General features: G+C 44.0%; 1 protein-coding gene across 2 annotated transcripts in view; it reads right to left on the bottom strand.

The window, feature by feature from the left end:
* Positions 1-11,125: 11,125 nt before the first annotated feature.
* The window catches only part of CDK6 (cyclin dependent kinase 6), a 187,684-nt gene continuing 182,793 nt past the window's right edge, over positions 11,126-16,016 (bottom strand). For both annotated transcript variants that reach the window (XM_084620902.1, XM_084620903.1), the window contains 2 exons: positions 15,455-15,590; positions 11,126-11,855 (listed from right to left, as the gene is read on the bottom strand). In XM_084620902.1, coding sequence (XP_084477028.1) covers positions 11,709-11,855; positions 15,455-15,590 — 283 coding nt within the window. In that variant the 3' untranslated portion in view covers positions 11,126-11,708. The remainder of the gene's footprint in view (positions 11,856-15,454; positions 15,591-16,016) is intronic.

Here is a 16,016-nt window from a genome sequence, read left to right as displayed (position 1 = left end):
TCTTCATCCCCAATCTGCTCCAGAAAGGAGAGTGGTGTCAGGCTGGCATAGCCAGCCCTACAGCTATTGAAGATTCCTCTACAATAGGGAAATCATCATTTACTGCATTAAGGCATCTAAAAGCAGTGAAAAGGAGCCTTTGAAAGGGCCAAAGATCTGGCCTGCTGTGTTTAGTGAGTGATCTGCTGAATCAAGAGGTTTCATTGTTTTGGTCAATGAAATACATTTTGTTCATTCCAGCATATTCAGACCTATAATCTCCCACTCTTTGCTTGTGTATCATATGAACACAAGCAGCAAGAGAGGTGAAGGTAACGATGGTTTACTGGGGCACAAGTGGTATAATTGGGATTGGGAGCATCAACCAGAGTAAATGTCAGGGTGTGAAACTGACTGTTTTTGATGCACTGTGAACCTCTTTTGGTGCCTCTTTTGGCACTGAATGTCATTTAAAGTGCACATTTGATATTGAACCTTTGCTCTTCCCAAGGCTCTCCTCCCACAGAAAGCTGGGTGAATGGGGCAAGATCAATGACAAAACATGCAGGGCAGGAGGGAGCTGCATGGCATGCTTTCATCTGATTAAACTGTGACTTGGATGCGGGGGGTGGCGGGGGTGGTCCTTGACTGGAAAGCTCTTCGGAAATGACCTATCTTAGCAAGGTGGATAGGGGAAAGTATAAATCAGAGCAAATACATGTAGAAGTATTGTAGGAGCTGGGGAGAAGGGAGGATTAAGATTATTCTTGGGATCTGCAGCACAGAGGTGGAGTGACCCCTGACACAGCAGGGAGCAGCAGGATGCAAAGCATACATCTGATTGCTGGCTGGCCATGTGCTGGCAGTGTGGAGATGCATTTTGAGTCTGGATTCAAGTTGTTTCAGGACATTAGCCAAGGTAAAACAGGCAGGGATGTACCAGGCAGGGAGTCAAGTTTCTCCTACTTGGACAGAGTGGGGCACATGCTGCCTGCTCAGATACTGTAGGGATGTGCGCTGTAAAGTATCTGAGTAAAGCAGAGAATGCTGATGGCTATTTGTGGTGTGGAGTGTGGAAATTATTTGGGGAGGGAAGGGCTCTATTTCAGTGGGATTTTTGACTGAGGACTGCACATTTGACCCTATAGCTGTTGACACCAGTATGTGGATATATTTTACACATTTCTCTGACATGGAAGTAAAGAGCAACATTAATAAAAGTCATTGAAAAGGGGCGGGGGGTGATAAATATTCTGAGGCTGCAAATAGAAATGGTGTGAACAAAGAAAGCCCTTTAAAATCTTTCATATTTTACTATACTAATCCCCAGTTCCTAATGAGGAAAAACAATGGCACAAATCAGTGATGTTCCTGCAAATCAGGGACACTTACAAATCCACATGCAAAATAACAGACCATCCATCGTTGCACCAGCAGCGATGCAGAGGTGGTTAAACTCACTCTAGCTTTTAAGGTGCTGTAGTTCCGAATTCTGAAGTAGCAGCATGTCAGATACAGGGTACAACTATGAGTAATAAATACCATCTAATAAAAGATGTTTCTGTGGAAGTCCTAGTAGTTTCTCCAAATGGAGTAAATGGGACAGACATATTTTGTGAATTTCATCCTGCAAATGTTATTTTACAAACCAATGTGTTTCAGGGGCAAATCCTACCCTCCACCTCCATGTCATGGAAATCCTGACAGGCAGCAGAACCAATACAGTTCTGCTGCACAAGGGGAGGCAGGATTTTGAGAGCCCGCTGCAATGGCTACTTGGTAAGACACAGAGAGCGTGATTGGCTGGGAGACCTGTGACTATGTAGATGAAGTGAACACCATTGAGAGGCTGCTCTGCAGCCTAGGAGGAGGTGTCCATTCTCTGACACCACTGAATGTGCCCCCTTGTCTGTCCGTCCCCCGTAGCCTCCCTCCCCCGCCTGTGCCAAGCCTATTTACTCATAATTAGTGCAGGGACCAAAATTAGGCCCTTAGTCTCAGTTTCTGCCCACTCTTCTGGACACAGCCCCTGAACCACTACAGAGCCCGTCATCCTCCTCTCTTGTCAACAGGGTGGCAACTAGGTTCACAGAGTGAACTCTAGTTCTTACGCTGACATACCAGCTATGGAGGCTCCATTCCTGCTGTTTGGCATGTGGGGGATTCCTCCTCCCCTTCCTCCTGCTCCAGGCCCTGCTGCGATACCTAGGCTGGGCACTGTGCAGAGGGTCTGGGATAAGGCTCAATCCTGCAAAGTGCTGAGCACTCTGGGCCACTCCAGCAAAGCACGTGTTTAATGACAAGCACTTGAGTTGTCCATTGAAATCAGTGCTCAGCTCTTTGCAGGATCGAGCACCTAACAAACTAAAGCATTTAACACCATTTGTTATCCTTTTGGCATGCAGTGACAGCAATTTCCTTGCACTTACTGCTGCACATTCTGCATTTTTTATTGCAACTGACACTGGGAGTTACAATGACTCACAAGGGTAACTTTACCTGTTTTCTCCTCTCCTTTCAGTGAAACCGTATGGATTGTTTTACTTCTAATCAGTAGGGCCCTACCAAATTCATGGTCCATTTTAGTCAATTTCATGGTCATAGGATTTAAAAAATTTAAGAAATTTCATGGTGTTGTAACGGTAGGGTTCCTGACCTAAAAAGGGCCTGTTGGGAGGGTCGCAAGGTTATTGTAGGGGGGTTGTGGTATTGCTACCCTTACTTCTGTGCTTCTGCCTTCAGAGCTGAGCCCTCAGCCAGCAGCCGCCATACTCCGGCTGCCCAGCCCTGAAGGCAGCAGCGTAGAAGTAAGGGTGGCATGGTATGGTATTGCCACCCTTACTTTTGTGCTGCCGCTGGTGGGGTGCTGCCTTCAAAGCTGGGCATTTGGCCAGCAGCTGCTGCTCTCTGGCCACCCCTCCCTGAAGGCAGCGCAGAACTAAAGGTAGGAATACTGTGACCCCCTACAAAAACCTTGTGACACCCCTGACAACCTCCTTTTGGGTTGGGACCCCCAGTTTGAGAAACCCTAGACTCCCCTGTGAAATCAGTATAGTATAGGGTTAAAGTACACAAAAGACCAGATTTCAAGGTCTGTGATGCATTTTTCACGGCTGTGATTTTGGAAGGGCCCTACAAATCAGCGTTAAAATGCTATTTAGAATTAATTTATATCTAGATTCAGTTCCTCCATAAAACTTTCTGTGAACATACCAACTCTTCAGGCTCATGTAAAAATACACTCCTCCTTTCTTAATCCAACATCGTTTTCCAAAAAGCAGTTTATAATCCCATTTCTCATTTTAGCTAAAACCATATTTTTAAAAGCAGGCAACATCTTTTCTCTAACATCTCTCATAAACAAAAATTTGCTCTACGATAATCAATCAATATCAAGGTATCCGTATAAGAGACTATGTCTGCCTTCCTTAGGCATCCAAAAGTCCCGTTGATTTCAGTGTGCTCATGGAAGACAGGATCAAACCCTTCATGTATTTTCTAACATAGATAAAACATTTTATCTGAAGTGGAAAAAACAGTGATATTAGAGAGAGAGAGACAGGCAGAAATGTTGTTTTCTATTAGCTTTGCTGCACAATACTTTTAACGATGGATGGGAATGTCCTTTGCTATTCATAAATGTGCAATACAATCCACTGCAAAGGTTTTATTGATATATAACAGTGATTCTCAAACTTTTGTACTGGTGACCCCTTTCACACAGTAAGCCTCTGAGTGCGACCCCCCTTTATAAATTAAAAACACTTTTTTATATATTTAACCATTATAAATGCTGGAGGCAAAGCCAGGTTTGGGGTCGAGACTGTCAGCTTGCAACCCCCCATGTAATAACCTCGCGACCCCCTAAGGGGTCCCGACCCCCATTTTGAGAACCCCTGTATATAACATTGTCTCAAACACATTACTGAAAGACCTATAAATATGATTTGCTCTCATGTGCGTACTGTAGAAACATTTATGGGACTAAGCCTGCCCCTGTTGAAGTCAATAGCCACTCTTCCATAGAATTCACTCAGAGCAGGCTGTGTCTACACTATGGGGGCTATAGCAGCATAGCTATAACCCCATAGTATAGATGCAGCTAATACCAATGAAAGGTTTTTTCCCATTGCTGTAGGAACTCCACCTCACCAAGAAACGGTAACTAGGTTGATGGAAGCATTCGTCCAATGACTTAGCTGCGTCTACATTGGGGTTAGGTTGTCATAGCTACAGTGCTCAGGGTGTGGAGTTTTCACACCCCTTATCACTGTAGCTATGTCAACCTAAGTTTTAAGTATAGACCAGGCCTCAGGCATTTATGTCAGGAAAACAAACAAAGGGTCCAACCATATCAGATGCTGAATATTGTCAGCTGCCGTTGAGTATAATGAGAGCTGAGGGGGCATGTAGGTTCTTGCAGGGCCATTTCTGAGATTAGGATCCAATTTGATTCACTATTAGATTGATGATTATGCTATTTTGGTTCACAAAGCATTGTTTTTTAAAAGGAGAAATTACATTTATGGAAAACATATACAAGCTTCAAAGTCTAGGCATGTAAACATTTGTTACTTTTAAAGATAAAGGAATACATTTCTTTAGCAAGTTTTCTGCAAGAACTTAATCAGCGAGACAGAATTTCTCAGTGTTTTTATGGTTATTTTATTGTTTATAGTATGCATATATTATTATGCTGTGCATACATTGTCATTTGTATACGACGTATACTAAGCTTTAAACTACAGGTAGCTGTAAACATGACAAAGGTGTGTGTTTGTTAATATATACACACCTTGGGTCATTTTCTCTCTTAGGGCCTGATTCAACTCTCTTTTAAATCAATGGCAAAACTCCTCCAAATTAATGTGAAGCACTGGGATTTGAGGATTATCAGCACATTGTAGAATCACACCCATAAATGGGAACTGGATTAATGGCACTAAATAGCAATTTGCAACTGTTGCTTTGCAAAATTTATACAGAGATATAATAAAATAAATAACTCACAGAAATAAGTGTTTGCATGAATAGGATACAAGAATGTCAATAGATATTTAGGCTATTAAAGTTGTGGGCATAATTTTGCATGCCTACAATTTAATTTGCACAGTAATTGGGTGTGCAAATGCATGTGCAAAAACAAACTTGCACCCAGTATTTGAGACGCTGTTTCTGAAAATATTTCCCTTAACAAAGGAAGACTGCAACACTCCATATGTTTGGTTTTTAGTATCCTGATTTTAAGCATCCAAGTGGGAAAAAAATTAATAGCTTGCTTATAGTTAATAGTACGTTTCAGCATAGAAAATTTAATTTGCTATGTATTTAAAAAATTAATTCTCAAGTTCCCCCCAAAGTTTAGTAGAACTGTTTTTCTAATACACTGATTTCAAGACAAACTTCTACATATATAAGATCAAGAGTGAAAGTTAGCATCAAGCAGAGATGCTGATGTTTGACAAGGACATTCTGAAGGTTTTGTAGGAATTAAATAAATATGCTAGGTTCCCAGCTTTTGACCAATTCAAGCTCTGTCACCTCAAACAATAAGGCAACAAATTAACTCCCAGTGGTATAGGGAGGTGCAAACAACACCTCCCTGTGCCAGCCTGGTCCACTGCACCCCAGAAGAGCTTCATCCAGCAGAAGGCAGGTAGCAGTACCTCAGAGTTTTTGCCAGCAGCTTTAATTTTGAGTGGAGGTGAATAGGAATTTGCAGGTGGGGGACACCTAGGGGCTGCCCTAACCAGGTTCCTTTCCCAGCCAGTGACGTGCTGATTAGCTGCAGGCCACTTGACAAATGGAAAGTGACTGGGGCCTTATGTCCTTGCAACTCGCCTGTGTAGACTTCCTGCCATCAGGGACACACCCATGGGTTCTGTGCTGGAGAAAGCCAGCACAAACCTCAATGAATTTGACACAGGCTCTTCAGTCTCCCTGCTCGGTCTATTGAAAGGCCTGGCTGCACCAAAGCAAAACCTGTGAAAATAAGTACACTGGAACATGTAGGTCCTTAAAGGCCAATTCCTGACCTGATTACATCTGCAAAACACCCAGTGAAGTCAAGAGACGGAGGCTATAAAATAAATACTGGAGTTTTGCCTATATAAAGGCTACAGGATCAGATCCTAAGCCTGATTTTAACTACTCTGTCAGTGAGATTTAGGCAGTGGTGAGCTGGAGCCGGTTCGTACTGGACAACCGGTTCTAAAAGGGCTTCTAAATTTAACCGTCCAAAAGTGGCGCCTTAGGCACTGACTCCATGGGTGCTCCAGCTCTGGAGCACCCAAGGGGAAAATCTGGAGAGTGCAGAGCACCCACCAGCAGCTCCCCATCCCACCCCCGGCCCCAGCTCACCTCCGCTCTGCCTCCGCCTCCTCCCCTGAATGCGGTGCCCCGCTTTGCTTCTCCGCCCCCCCCAGGCTTCCCGCAAATCAGCTGTTTGTGCGGGAAGCTGGGGCAGGCTGAGAAGCAGGCCATGGCTTCCCACTCAGGCCCAGAAGGCGGAGGTGAGCCGGGGCAGGGGGGTGTGAGGAGGGCCGCCCACGCCGCAGCAGGTAACCCGGGGGGAAAGGGGGATGAGCAGGGAAACCGCTACCCGCCCCAGCTCATCTCTGCCACCCTCGGCCTGAGTGGGAAGCCGCGGCCTGCTTCTCAGCCCTCCCAGGCTTCCCGCCGAACAGCTGATTCACAGGAAGCTGGGGCGGGGGGGGAGAGAAGCAGAGCTCTGCACCCAGCAAATTTTCCCAGTGGGTGCTCCTAAGGTGCCACTTTTGATGTGATCAGTGGGGGAGCTCCCCCTGCTCCCCCCCATCTACGCTCCCCTGCCCCTAGGAGCCAGAGGGACCTGCCAGGTGCTTCCTGGAAGCTGCCCCAGGTAAGCACCTCTGGGACTCCCCACCTCACACCTCGGCAGATGCCTTTGGCTCTTAAGGGCAGGGCGGACACCCGCTATGGTGGCCCACGAGACCCTCCTGCCCGGTTCTGGGGGCAATCAGGGGACAGGAAAGGAGTGTGGATGGGGCACGGGTCCTGGGGGGGGGCACCAAGGAACGCAGGGGGGTTAGATGGGGCAGGAGTCCCGGGGGGCGGGGGTGGGCAACGACCCCCTCGTGGAGTGAGGAGGGAACCCGTTGTTAAGATTTTGGCAGCTAATCACTGGATTTAGGCAAAGGGCTTTACTAGAGTTAATAGTTTTGAATCATGGAGAAAAGTACGAAATGAGAAGGATTCACACTTACAGTATATATTGTCTAAATCACATCATAGGCCTGGCAAAAATCCATCCATTCCTGAAACTATCGCATCAGAAAAACATTAGCAAAGTGGTTCTAAAGAACAGAATTCTCAGAAGAAACATCTGTTTCGTTATTCAAATTCAACTCATACTAGGAACATAATTAATTTATGTGGTCTTTTCAACCACACCATGTGGTTTATGATTCATCCGATGTGTTTTCAGCTGTGAGTCAGATAAGTGCTCCTGGTTTGCTGGCTACATGACTGGAATGGCATATTTGCTGTTTATTCCACATATTAAAATGGGCACTGTATCTAGCAGCTGAGAGAATTAGCTCTTGTACAGTAAAACATGCTTCTCAAAGACAGTTGGTATATAAGCAGTGCAGAGTAACATGGTATAAAAATTTCTGCTTATTCATACAGAAAACTCAAGTGTAAATTGAGCCTGAAGACCAGGATATGGATAGTGTCCAACAAAACTCCTGCTTGAGCGAAGTATCCACTGTTTATGATCCTGTGAAAGGACGCTATGCATATAGGACCAAATTTTCAAAACCCTGTGAAGGCAGGAATCCTGGTTTGTTGGTGTATTTTGGGGCACAAGCAGGAGACAAGCTTGGATTTTCAAAGGGGGCAGCAGCTGTGTGTGCTGAAAGATAAACAGTTGGGCGTAGAATTTTGATTGGTGCATGCAAGACAAAAAAGGTGTCCACAAGCTAGTCATAGTCATAGTGTAGTCAGGTGTAAACTGGGAGGTGCATGAAGAGGTTCTATCTAATCTTCCCTCTCTTGGCTGCTGGGCCAAAAGAGGCAACTACTGGCAGTAGCAGTGAGAGAAGACGATTTGTGTGGGAGTTGAAAATTGTTGTGCGGTAGGCAGGAATGGTTCTTGGGTGGCAGGGAGTCTCATGGGAGATAGCAGCAGGCAGCTTTCCTGGTTCTGTTTGTGCTGAGGAGGATGAGAGAGAGGCATAGGGAGGCAGAGGGAAGGCCACTGGATCAACCAGTCAGCTCTATCTATTTGCCTTTGGTTTGGCATATCTTGTTCTGGGTGCTTTTAAATGCACAACATCCATTAGAATATATTAATATAATATTGGCATATGCTAATGACCTGTTACTTACTATATGTCAGTGTGAAATATGTGCAGTCCAACAGGTGCTCAGTTTCTGAAAATTGGTCTCAGGGGGCCACAGATGGCCAGTAAGGAATCAGTAGAGGAAGCAGACACTTTCATAGTACAGAAGCAAATACACCTGCAACTACACTATCCTCGCCTTAGTGGTTTCTTCAGTTGTTGGGTCTGCTTGGCCTGCAGAATCATGCAGGATCCTGTGGGACAATAGCTTTGCACAACATCAAATGACTATAATGTTGGACAGCAGATGGGAGCATCCTTTCCACTGCTCAGAACCTCTGGGCATCTACTGTAATGAACACCCTGGCTGGAGGTGCTCCAGAAGATAAAGAACTATTTTTACTTTTTTTAATTTAATTTTTGTTGTTCAATAATTTTTAGCTGTGTTCACCTAAGTCTGCAGCACTCACTCAGGCCAAAGTCAAGGCCAAGTAGGGCTACATGCAAGGGCCCTGTTTACAGTGTATGTGAACAGTTTTCTTCACTGCTGTGGTGATGGCAGGGAAGGAGAGAACTACCTCCCTTTTGAATCCAGTTCCCACATCCCCACCTATCATTACACACATGACAGTAGTACCCAAGGGACACACATAGTCTGTAGAGGAAATGGGGAATAGCAATCAGCCTTGGAGTGCTGGAGAAAGGCAAACTGCATATTTTTTCCACTGAGGGGGTTTGGGAATGGGGCTTGGACGGGATGGAGCATAACATGGAGTAGATGTATTCTACTCTGTTCTGGTTCTCACACTGCATCCTTCAGAGGGATTGCTAGCACCTCTGCACATCAGTTTTTTAGCATGATTTTAAAAACAACTAATGTTTTCCCCCCTTTATAGTGCTTCTAGAGCTGCAGTGTCCAGGAGATAGTCCTCTGGCAGCTGCTAGAGGGTGATGCCAGCTGTGTGCCCCGAAAAAGTATGTACAATAGTGTGGTGCTACATAAAATGTGGAATGTTTTAAAAATTGCTAAATTGTGCAGTGACCTTTTCCCCATTTGTTAATTTTGCAAGGTTGGCCTGGATTTTTTTTTCTGTTTTAAATAACTGTTTTAAAATTATTAATAGAAATTGTGGTTCATTTAATTGTACTATGATCCACCTTTTTCTAAGGATTTCAAGACCAGCCATGCGGCACCCTCAGCCCTCTCCGGGCTGCAGAAACTAAGACCACGAGGAATGGGGTAGAGCCAAGACCCACCGAGTGATACCTCATTTATCCTTGGGTCTAGACACTGAGGGAGAGGGAACAGGGTAGAGCCAAGACCAGCTGAGTGGTGCCTTGGCTACTCACAGGCCTTCAGCCTGGCACATTGAGCCCCTTGGAAAAGCCTTGTGCTATGCAAGCGTCCAGACTCTGTACACACATGCCTTGGATGCACTCATCCGGCCTAATTTACAGCCTGCCTGTTCATGCTGTAGATCTTTGACCAGACCCGACAGGTGCCACTGCGCATGTGCAACCGGTCCTTTGACAATTTGGCCTACATGGAGCAGAAGTAATTTAACCCAAGTCTCATTGTTAGGTGTGTAACAGAAAAGGAATGCCTTCACAAAAGGTAGATAAAACCACTCACTATCTTAGCAGCAGCCTAAGTGCTAAACAGCTCAGAGCTAATGGTGAAGTTTGCCACAGAGCCAGTCTGCCACATAACCGAGGAACCTGCCAGGGAGACAGCCACAGGCTCCCATGCCATAGCTGGAAAAATATATATTGCTCAGCATGGCACTGGTGACCTGCCACTGCCAAGCATGCTGTGAGTGAGGATATGGATACTGGCTCAGTTGCTAGAACAGATGAAACAGAGGCAAGAAAAGTAGGATAGCATACGAAGGACCATCACAGGAGTAAGCAATGGTAGCTGCTATGTGTATTATTATTTATATTGCAGTAGTGCCTAATCTACCTTTATAGCAGGAGTTAACTCACTGGGCCAAATGTTCCCTTGAGTTATATCCAGGCAACTGCACTGAAGTTTAGGTTAGGGAAAAGCCTTTACTTTATGGATTTAAAATATTTACTTTTTCCGCACAGTACTAAAAAAATAAAAGTTTCTTTTAAAAATAATGAAAATATATTTTAGTTAAGGTAAAAATACTAAATATAAAAATGTAATGTAATATTTAAAATAACTGCTAAAAAGTTATGTGAATTGTTTTGTTATATTGACTTTCAATTATGGCACATTACTGCTAGCAAAGTGAGAAATATGGTTTGCCAATATACCCACATGGTGGGTTAGGAGGGACGCTCATGCATTTCTGCACAGAAAAAAAATCTGCCAGTAAATGAAATATGAATAATGTTCATGCACTGTGTTGTATGCGTTGTGTGTTACAGGTAAAGCAGCACAGTATATTCCATCCAATATAGCACATATGCATAAGTGTTCTTCTCCGTAATCAAAGAATTCTCTGCTTCTAAAACAGGAAACATTTTTCTGAGTTACTTTTTGGTTGCTAATAAGTTTGTTACAATGGGAAACCCTGTTTTGATTTTCATCAGCTCTATCTACCTCTTTGACCTACATATTATAAAATTCTGTATTAGATCATGGAACATGTGCTTGCAATTGTTTTGAGAAAGAAATAAAAAGTTAGACTTCATTGACTGATTCAAACAACAAATGCAATATTTTTGGAGAGTAAAGCGTCTTTAGAGAATAAGTCCCTAAAAGTTTTTTTAACTTATTTTTGCGACATGCACATAAACTCATCTAGTTAATAATTCATTTGTATATTTAAAAAAACTAAAAATTGGTTCAGTTTATCATCATCATTATTTTTATGGACAGTAATGAAATAATAAAATTATTTGTCCGAGTTTTCAACTGGGGAAGCACCTCCGTGTATGTTACCAACAGTAGCTAGACGCATTCATGTACTTATCAATTATTTGCAGGTTGTAGAGATCCAAAATTTCAATGCCATTCTTTTAAATATCACTTTAAGAGATCCCAAAATAACAATTAAAAAATACCAGATGAGGCTTCAGCAGCTAGAGGGAGAGATTGCATCATGTTTTGGCAGTGACTGGAACACTGGCAGCATTCAGTGTGAGAAGAATAAAATGGCAGCAAAACTGATCAGCAGCTTCTCTTCATCTGGAGTTTTCCCAGGTAGTTAAACAAAACAGACACACACACATAAAGCTGCAATGGGAGTAGGTGAAAGCCCTGGCTCTTGCATTGCTTTGATGAAAGTAAACTAGGCTGGAGCATATCACCATCCTGAAGAAGCAGACAGACGTGTAAAACCTCCAAATAATGATCTTCATTATAACAGCTAGGGACAGTGACCTTTGTCAGCTACACATCGTGCTCATTTGTAGGTTCACCTTCACTCAGCCTTATGATTTATTCACCTCATTGGAGTTTTGGCTGGTTGACATGTGGGAGTCCAGATTCTCCTTGCATTTCTCCAGATCATGGAAATAAGGGTGAGACAGGGCAACATAGGCAGATATCCTCTTGGTGGGATTGAACGCTAAACATTTCTAAAAGGATTAAAATAAGATGGTTTTAGTGTAGTGGTTACGTGTATAATATGCAACTGATATTATAAATAATGCAGATAATATAGATACAAATTAATGAGTGTCATTATATTGATTTATAACTACAATAGCCTGAAGTTCTAGAGCCAGTTCAAGTGCTGCATGGACCTTGCATATTTTCTCAGTCAAAGAGAAGTGGCCAGGCAGCTGAGTCAGACTATATCAATATTACACACAAAAACTACATTAAAAGAACACTAAGGTTGCAAAATCAAGCCCTCAAAAATTAGGAAACGTCAGAATTAAGGTTCTCTGTGCAAACTTCATTCAGTGCCTTTGTCCATAGGTATTATGATAAAGTATTTAATTACATTATCATATATTTTTCTACATGATCTCTGTCTCATTCAGTGCACAGGATGGACCTGCCCTGGAGATTAATCAGGTTGTGTAGTGAAGGAGGCTGTTGTCCCTAGGATCCCTGCTTCATTTGCTGCAGAAGTTGGAAGGTAAGTAGTGAATGAGGCAGGGGATTGTAGGAAGAATAAGGATAGTCTCATGGTTATGCATGGAGAACTGGATTCTACCTCTGCCTCAGGCACAGATTTCCTGTGTGATGGCAGACAAGTTACTTAAACCAAACTTTTCACAGGAGGTCACTAGTTGTGTGTTCTTCATTTTTTGGGTGCTTGACTGGGGACCCTGGGATCTGATTTCTAGAAGTTGTGAGTACTAACAACAGCAACTGAAGACAAAGGGAGCAGTGCTGGAATGTATAAAATGCTATATAATACTAAGTACTCTGAAAAATCAAGCTGTAGATACATCAAATTGGGCACCCAGAATTAGCGGACACTTTTGACCATAATTTGTTTGTGCCTTAGCTCCCCATCTGCTCCTCATCTCACAAGGGGGGTGAAGTTAAATTAATTAATGTTTGGAAAGCACTTGGATACTCTAGTGATGAGTGCTGCAGAAAAACCCAGGAGGAAATTAATAGTTTTGTCTTTAGAGCAGGGTTTGAATAGAGTGCAATAAATAAGGCCATGGGGATAAAACAAAATACTGTATAACACCATCCATCCTGTTCACTGAATGAGGCAGGGGTCCTTTGGAAAAAAATATGTGAGCGTGTAATTAAAGACCAGTGGGGACTGAATTAAAGTTCACAGGCAATCTTCCCACCTTTAGGCTCCCAGTCCCAGTCTCCTTGCCCAATCAGTCCAAAACCACTGCCACAGTCCCAGCTATTCTAGATTCCCATGTTCCAATGTACTGCTTTCCCTTGCCCAGGTCTGGCTCATCCCCCCTACATTCAAGTCAGGTGGCTTCCTCCTCCATGCTGCCTGGGCACTAGATGGAGGCATGGGTGGCAGGTATTATAGGCCAGGCTAAGCCTTCCCTGGCACAGCTGCCCCAAGGGACACCTGGGCCACAGTGGCCCCGCCCCTTCCCTGAGGTCCCCCGCACCCACTGCCTGCTGCTACTGCTGCCGCCTGTCTACCTGCACTGCACCTCCTCCTCCTCCCCAGGTCTCCACGCTGCTCACCGCGTCGCTTCTCCTCGAGGACGGGGGAGTGAGGAGGGATGCTGCGAGCAAGCTGCAGGAGCGGGGGTCTGGTGGGGGAGTGAAGCAGCTCGGCCAGGCACTGGGGCCGCTGGCTCGGACAGAGTGGGGCACCGGCTCTGCTTGGCACTCGGGCAGAAAGGGCGGGGCCAGCGGGCTAGCTTCCCCAAAGTGGGGTTCACCTGCCCCCCATGGATGTGTGGTCACTGAGAGCACAAGAGAGACAAGCTCCCTGCTCTTAATTAAGGTGCCTAAACCCAGGCCCAGCCTGCCCCACAGCAATCAGGAATGGCAATTGTGCAGCAAGCCTGGCTTTTCTCTAGTCCTGGGGTGGAGCATGCTCAGTCACTCTGAGGGGGTGGTGCATGCTCACACTTGCCAACACTAGGAGCCATAAGGGGATGCAGTGTACCCAGGGCAGATGAAATCTTAAGAGATTTTCGCCAGTGAACTCAAAGAAGTTCCTACTGAGCATGTGTGAAATGAGATTTTCAACTACTTATATCTTAGCCAAATTTGGACACATTTTCACATGAATAGCAAAAGGAACATCCCTGACACAAAGGTCAGCCCCTGACAAATTTCAAATCTCTGCTCTAAATCATGGGCTGCTAGAGCTTCTCAAAGAAAAGATCGCCAGAATTTGTTAACATTGCAAACCAATATATTTTTCTTTAGCCTTGTTCTTGGAAACAGTGGAACCATTTTGGCTGAAACTTTCCAAAAACAATTCAGCCTGAGGCAGACATCTGGCATAAAAACATTTCTACTCAAATGGTTAAAGTCTGACAAAGTTATAAGCAACTGAAAAAGTCTTATAATATGAAGTGTTAATAGTAGGCAGTGCTACCAGCCTCGCCTATAATAAAATAAGTACAGGAAAATCCAATATTTCATAGCTCTTAATCACCTTATATAGTCCTTGCATTTTCTAACAACATTCTATGAAAGGCTAGCAGGCATAGGGATAGAAGGCTAACCTAGTTGTTACACGTCATTAGCACTTAAATAAATAATAATGTATTTATTCAAATCCTTCTAAAATATTTATTTGTTCTGTGACACCCACTAGAGTGAGTCAACAACAACAACATTTGTAGGCATCCTACCCCTAGGTTTCTGGTGCATGTGTAACCATGATCTTGACTAGTTTTTGGCCCAATGGTTGGTGTGTTTTCCGTATCCCCCTTAGTGCCTAATCCACAGAGCATGCAAGTCTGTTACAGCCTCCAGCTATGGAGCTTGATTCCTTACGTCAAGGTGTAGCGAGTCAAGCTTTTAGCTCTGGAAGTCCCTGGTTCAATCTCTGGTGCTACCATATGTAGCCAACTGGTCAGTGTGTGTTGGAAAATATTTAGTGAATGAGGCAGGGGATTGCAGGAAGAGTAAGGATAGTCTCATGGTTATGCAGTTGAATCTATCCTTGAGAACTAGATTATATCCCAGCCTCAGCCACAGATTTCCTGTGTGATGGTAGGCAACCCCTACTCCCAGTCCACAGAGAATATGGGTTTTTACAATTCACTGCTGAACTCAGCTCTAGATGCCAGCACAACCTCCTGTTGTTCACTTATGCCCAAATTCTGTGAATCAGTGTAAAGACAAGTAAAGCTGTGCACTGGTGATTTCCACAGGAGATTGAGGAGACGAAGAAATTGCGTCTTCTGTCTGTGAAGTGGCTGTAGTAGCCTGGAATACCCTGAAGCTGCAGTAGTCCCTGCACTGCTCATGCATGCTCTCTGTGGGGAAAAACAGTTGGTGAATCCACAAATGATGACCCCAAGGAGCTGGGCTCAGCATTGCACAGAAGACATGCACCACCCAAATGGCCTACCCTCTGTGCACAAAAGTTTTTGTACAAGTTCTGCTGTATATAGCACTTCTGCACAATGGAGGAAGGGCAGTTCAGCCACTGGAATCACTTCCGGCTCATCTCTAATAATATTATTACATTAAAAAAACATTTTTTGACATGGTGCAATGTGCAGTAGCTGCAATCATTTAAGATATGCTTGGAGAATAACAAACTTACAAGAAGCAAGTCCTTGCCTAGTTCATCGATATCTGGCACAAACTTTTCAATGAGTTGTGGCGGTCTGGAATTGAAAGCATGTCTTGGAAGGGCAACATCACTAGGCCAGTCTTCTTCTTCCGGGAGCCCAATGACACTGTGTAAGGAACAAGCATACATATTAGCTGGGGGTGAAACAAAAATATGTTATTGCTGTATTTATATAGCCTCATCTTCTTTCATTGTATTAAATGCTAAATCCTGCTTCACATGTTTTCATGGGATTGCCACTTGTTCTTTTGACGCGAGCAGCAGCATTATCCAGGATCACAGAATAATCTATAAAATCATATAAGGCAATTTTTAAAACCTTTATAGACTATACTTTACATGACAATAAGGGCCAGATAATGCATCCCTTGCTTGCACTGAGGAGCACCTTACTCTGTAAATAATCCCACTGATTTCAATAGGACTGTTTGCAGAGCAGTGCATTATTCAATGGGAGTAGGGGTAGCAGAACTGGGCCTTAATGATACATGGGAAAAAATCTTTATGGAGGCAGTTTGGTGATAGTGCTCTG

The sequence above is a fragment of the Lepidochelys olivacea genome, assembly GCF_965140295.1.
Source record: "Lepidochelys olivacea isolate rLepOli2 genome assembly, chromosome: 2".
Lineage (NCBI taxonomy): Eukaryota > Metazoa > Chordata > Testudines > Cheloniidae > Lepidochelys > Lepidochelys olivacea.
This window is presented reverse-complemented; position numbering and strand designations above follow the sequence as displayed.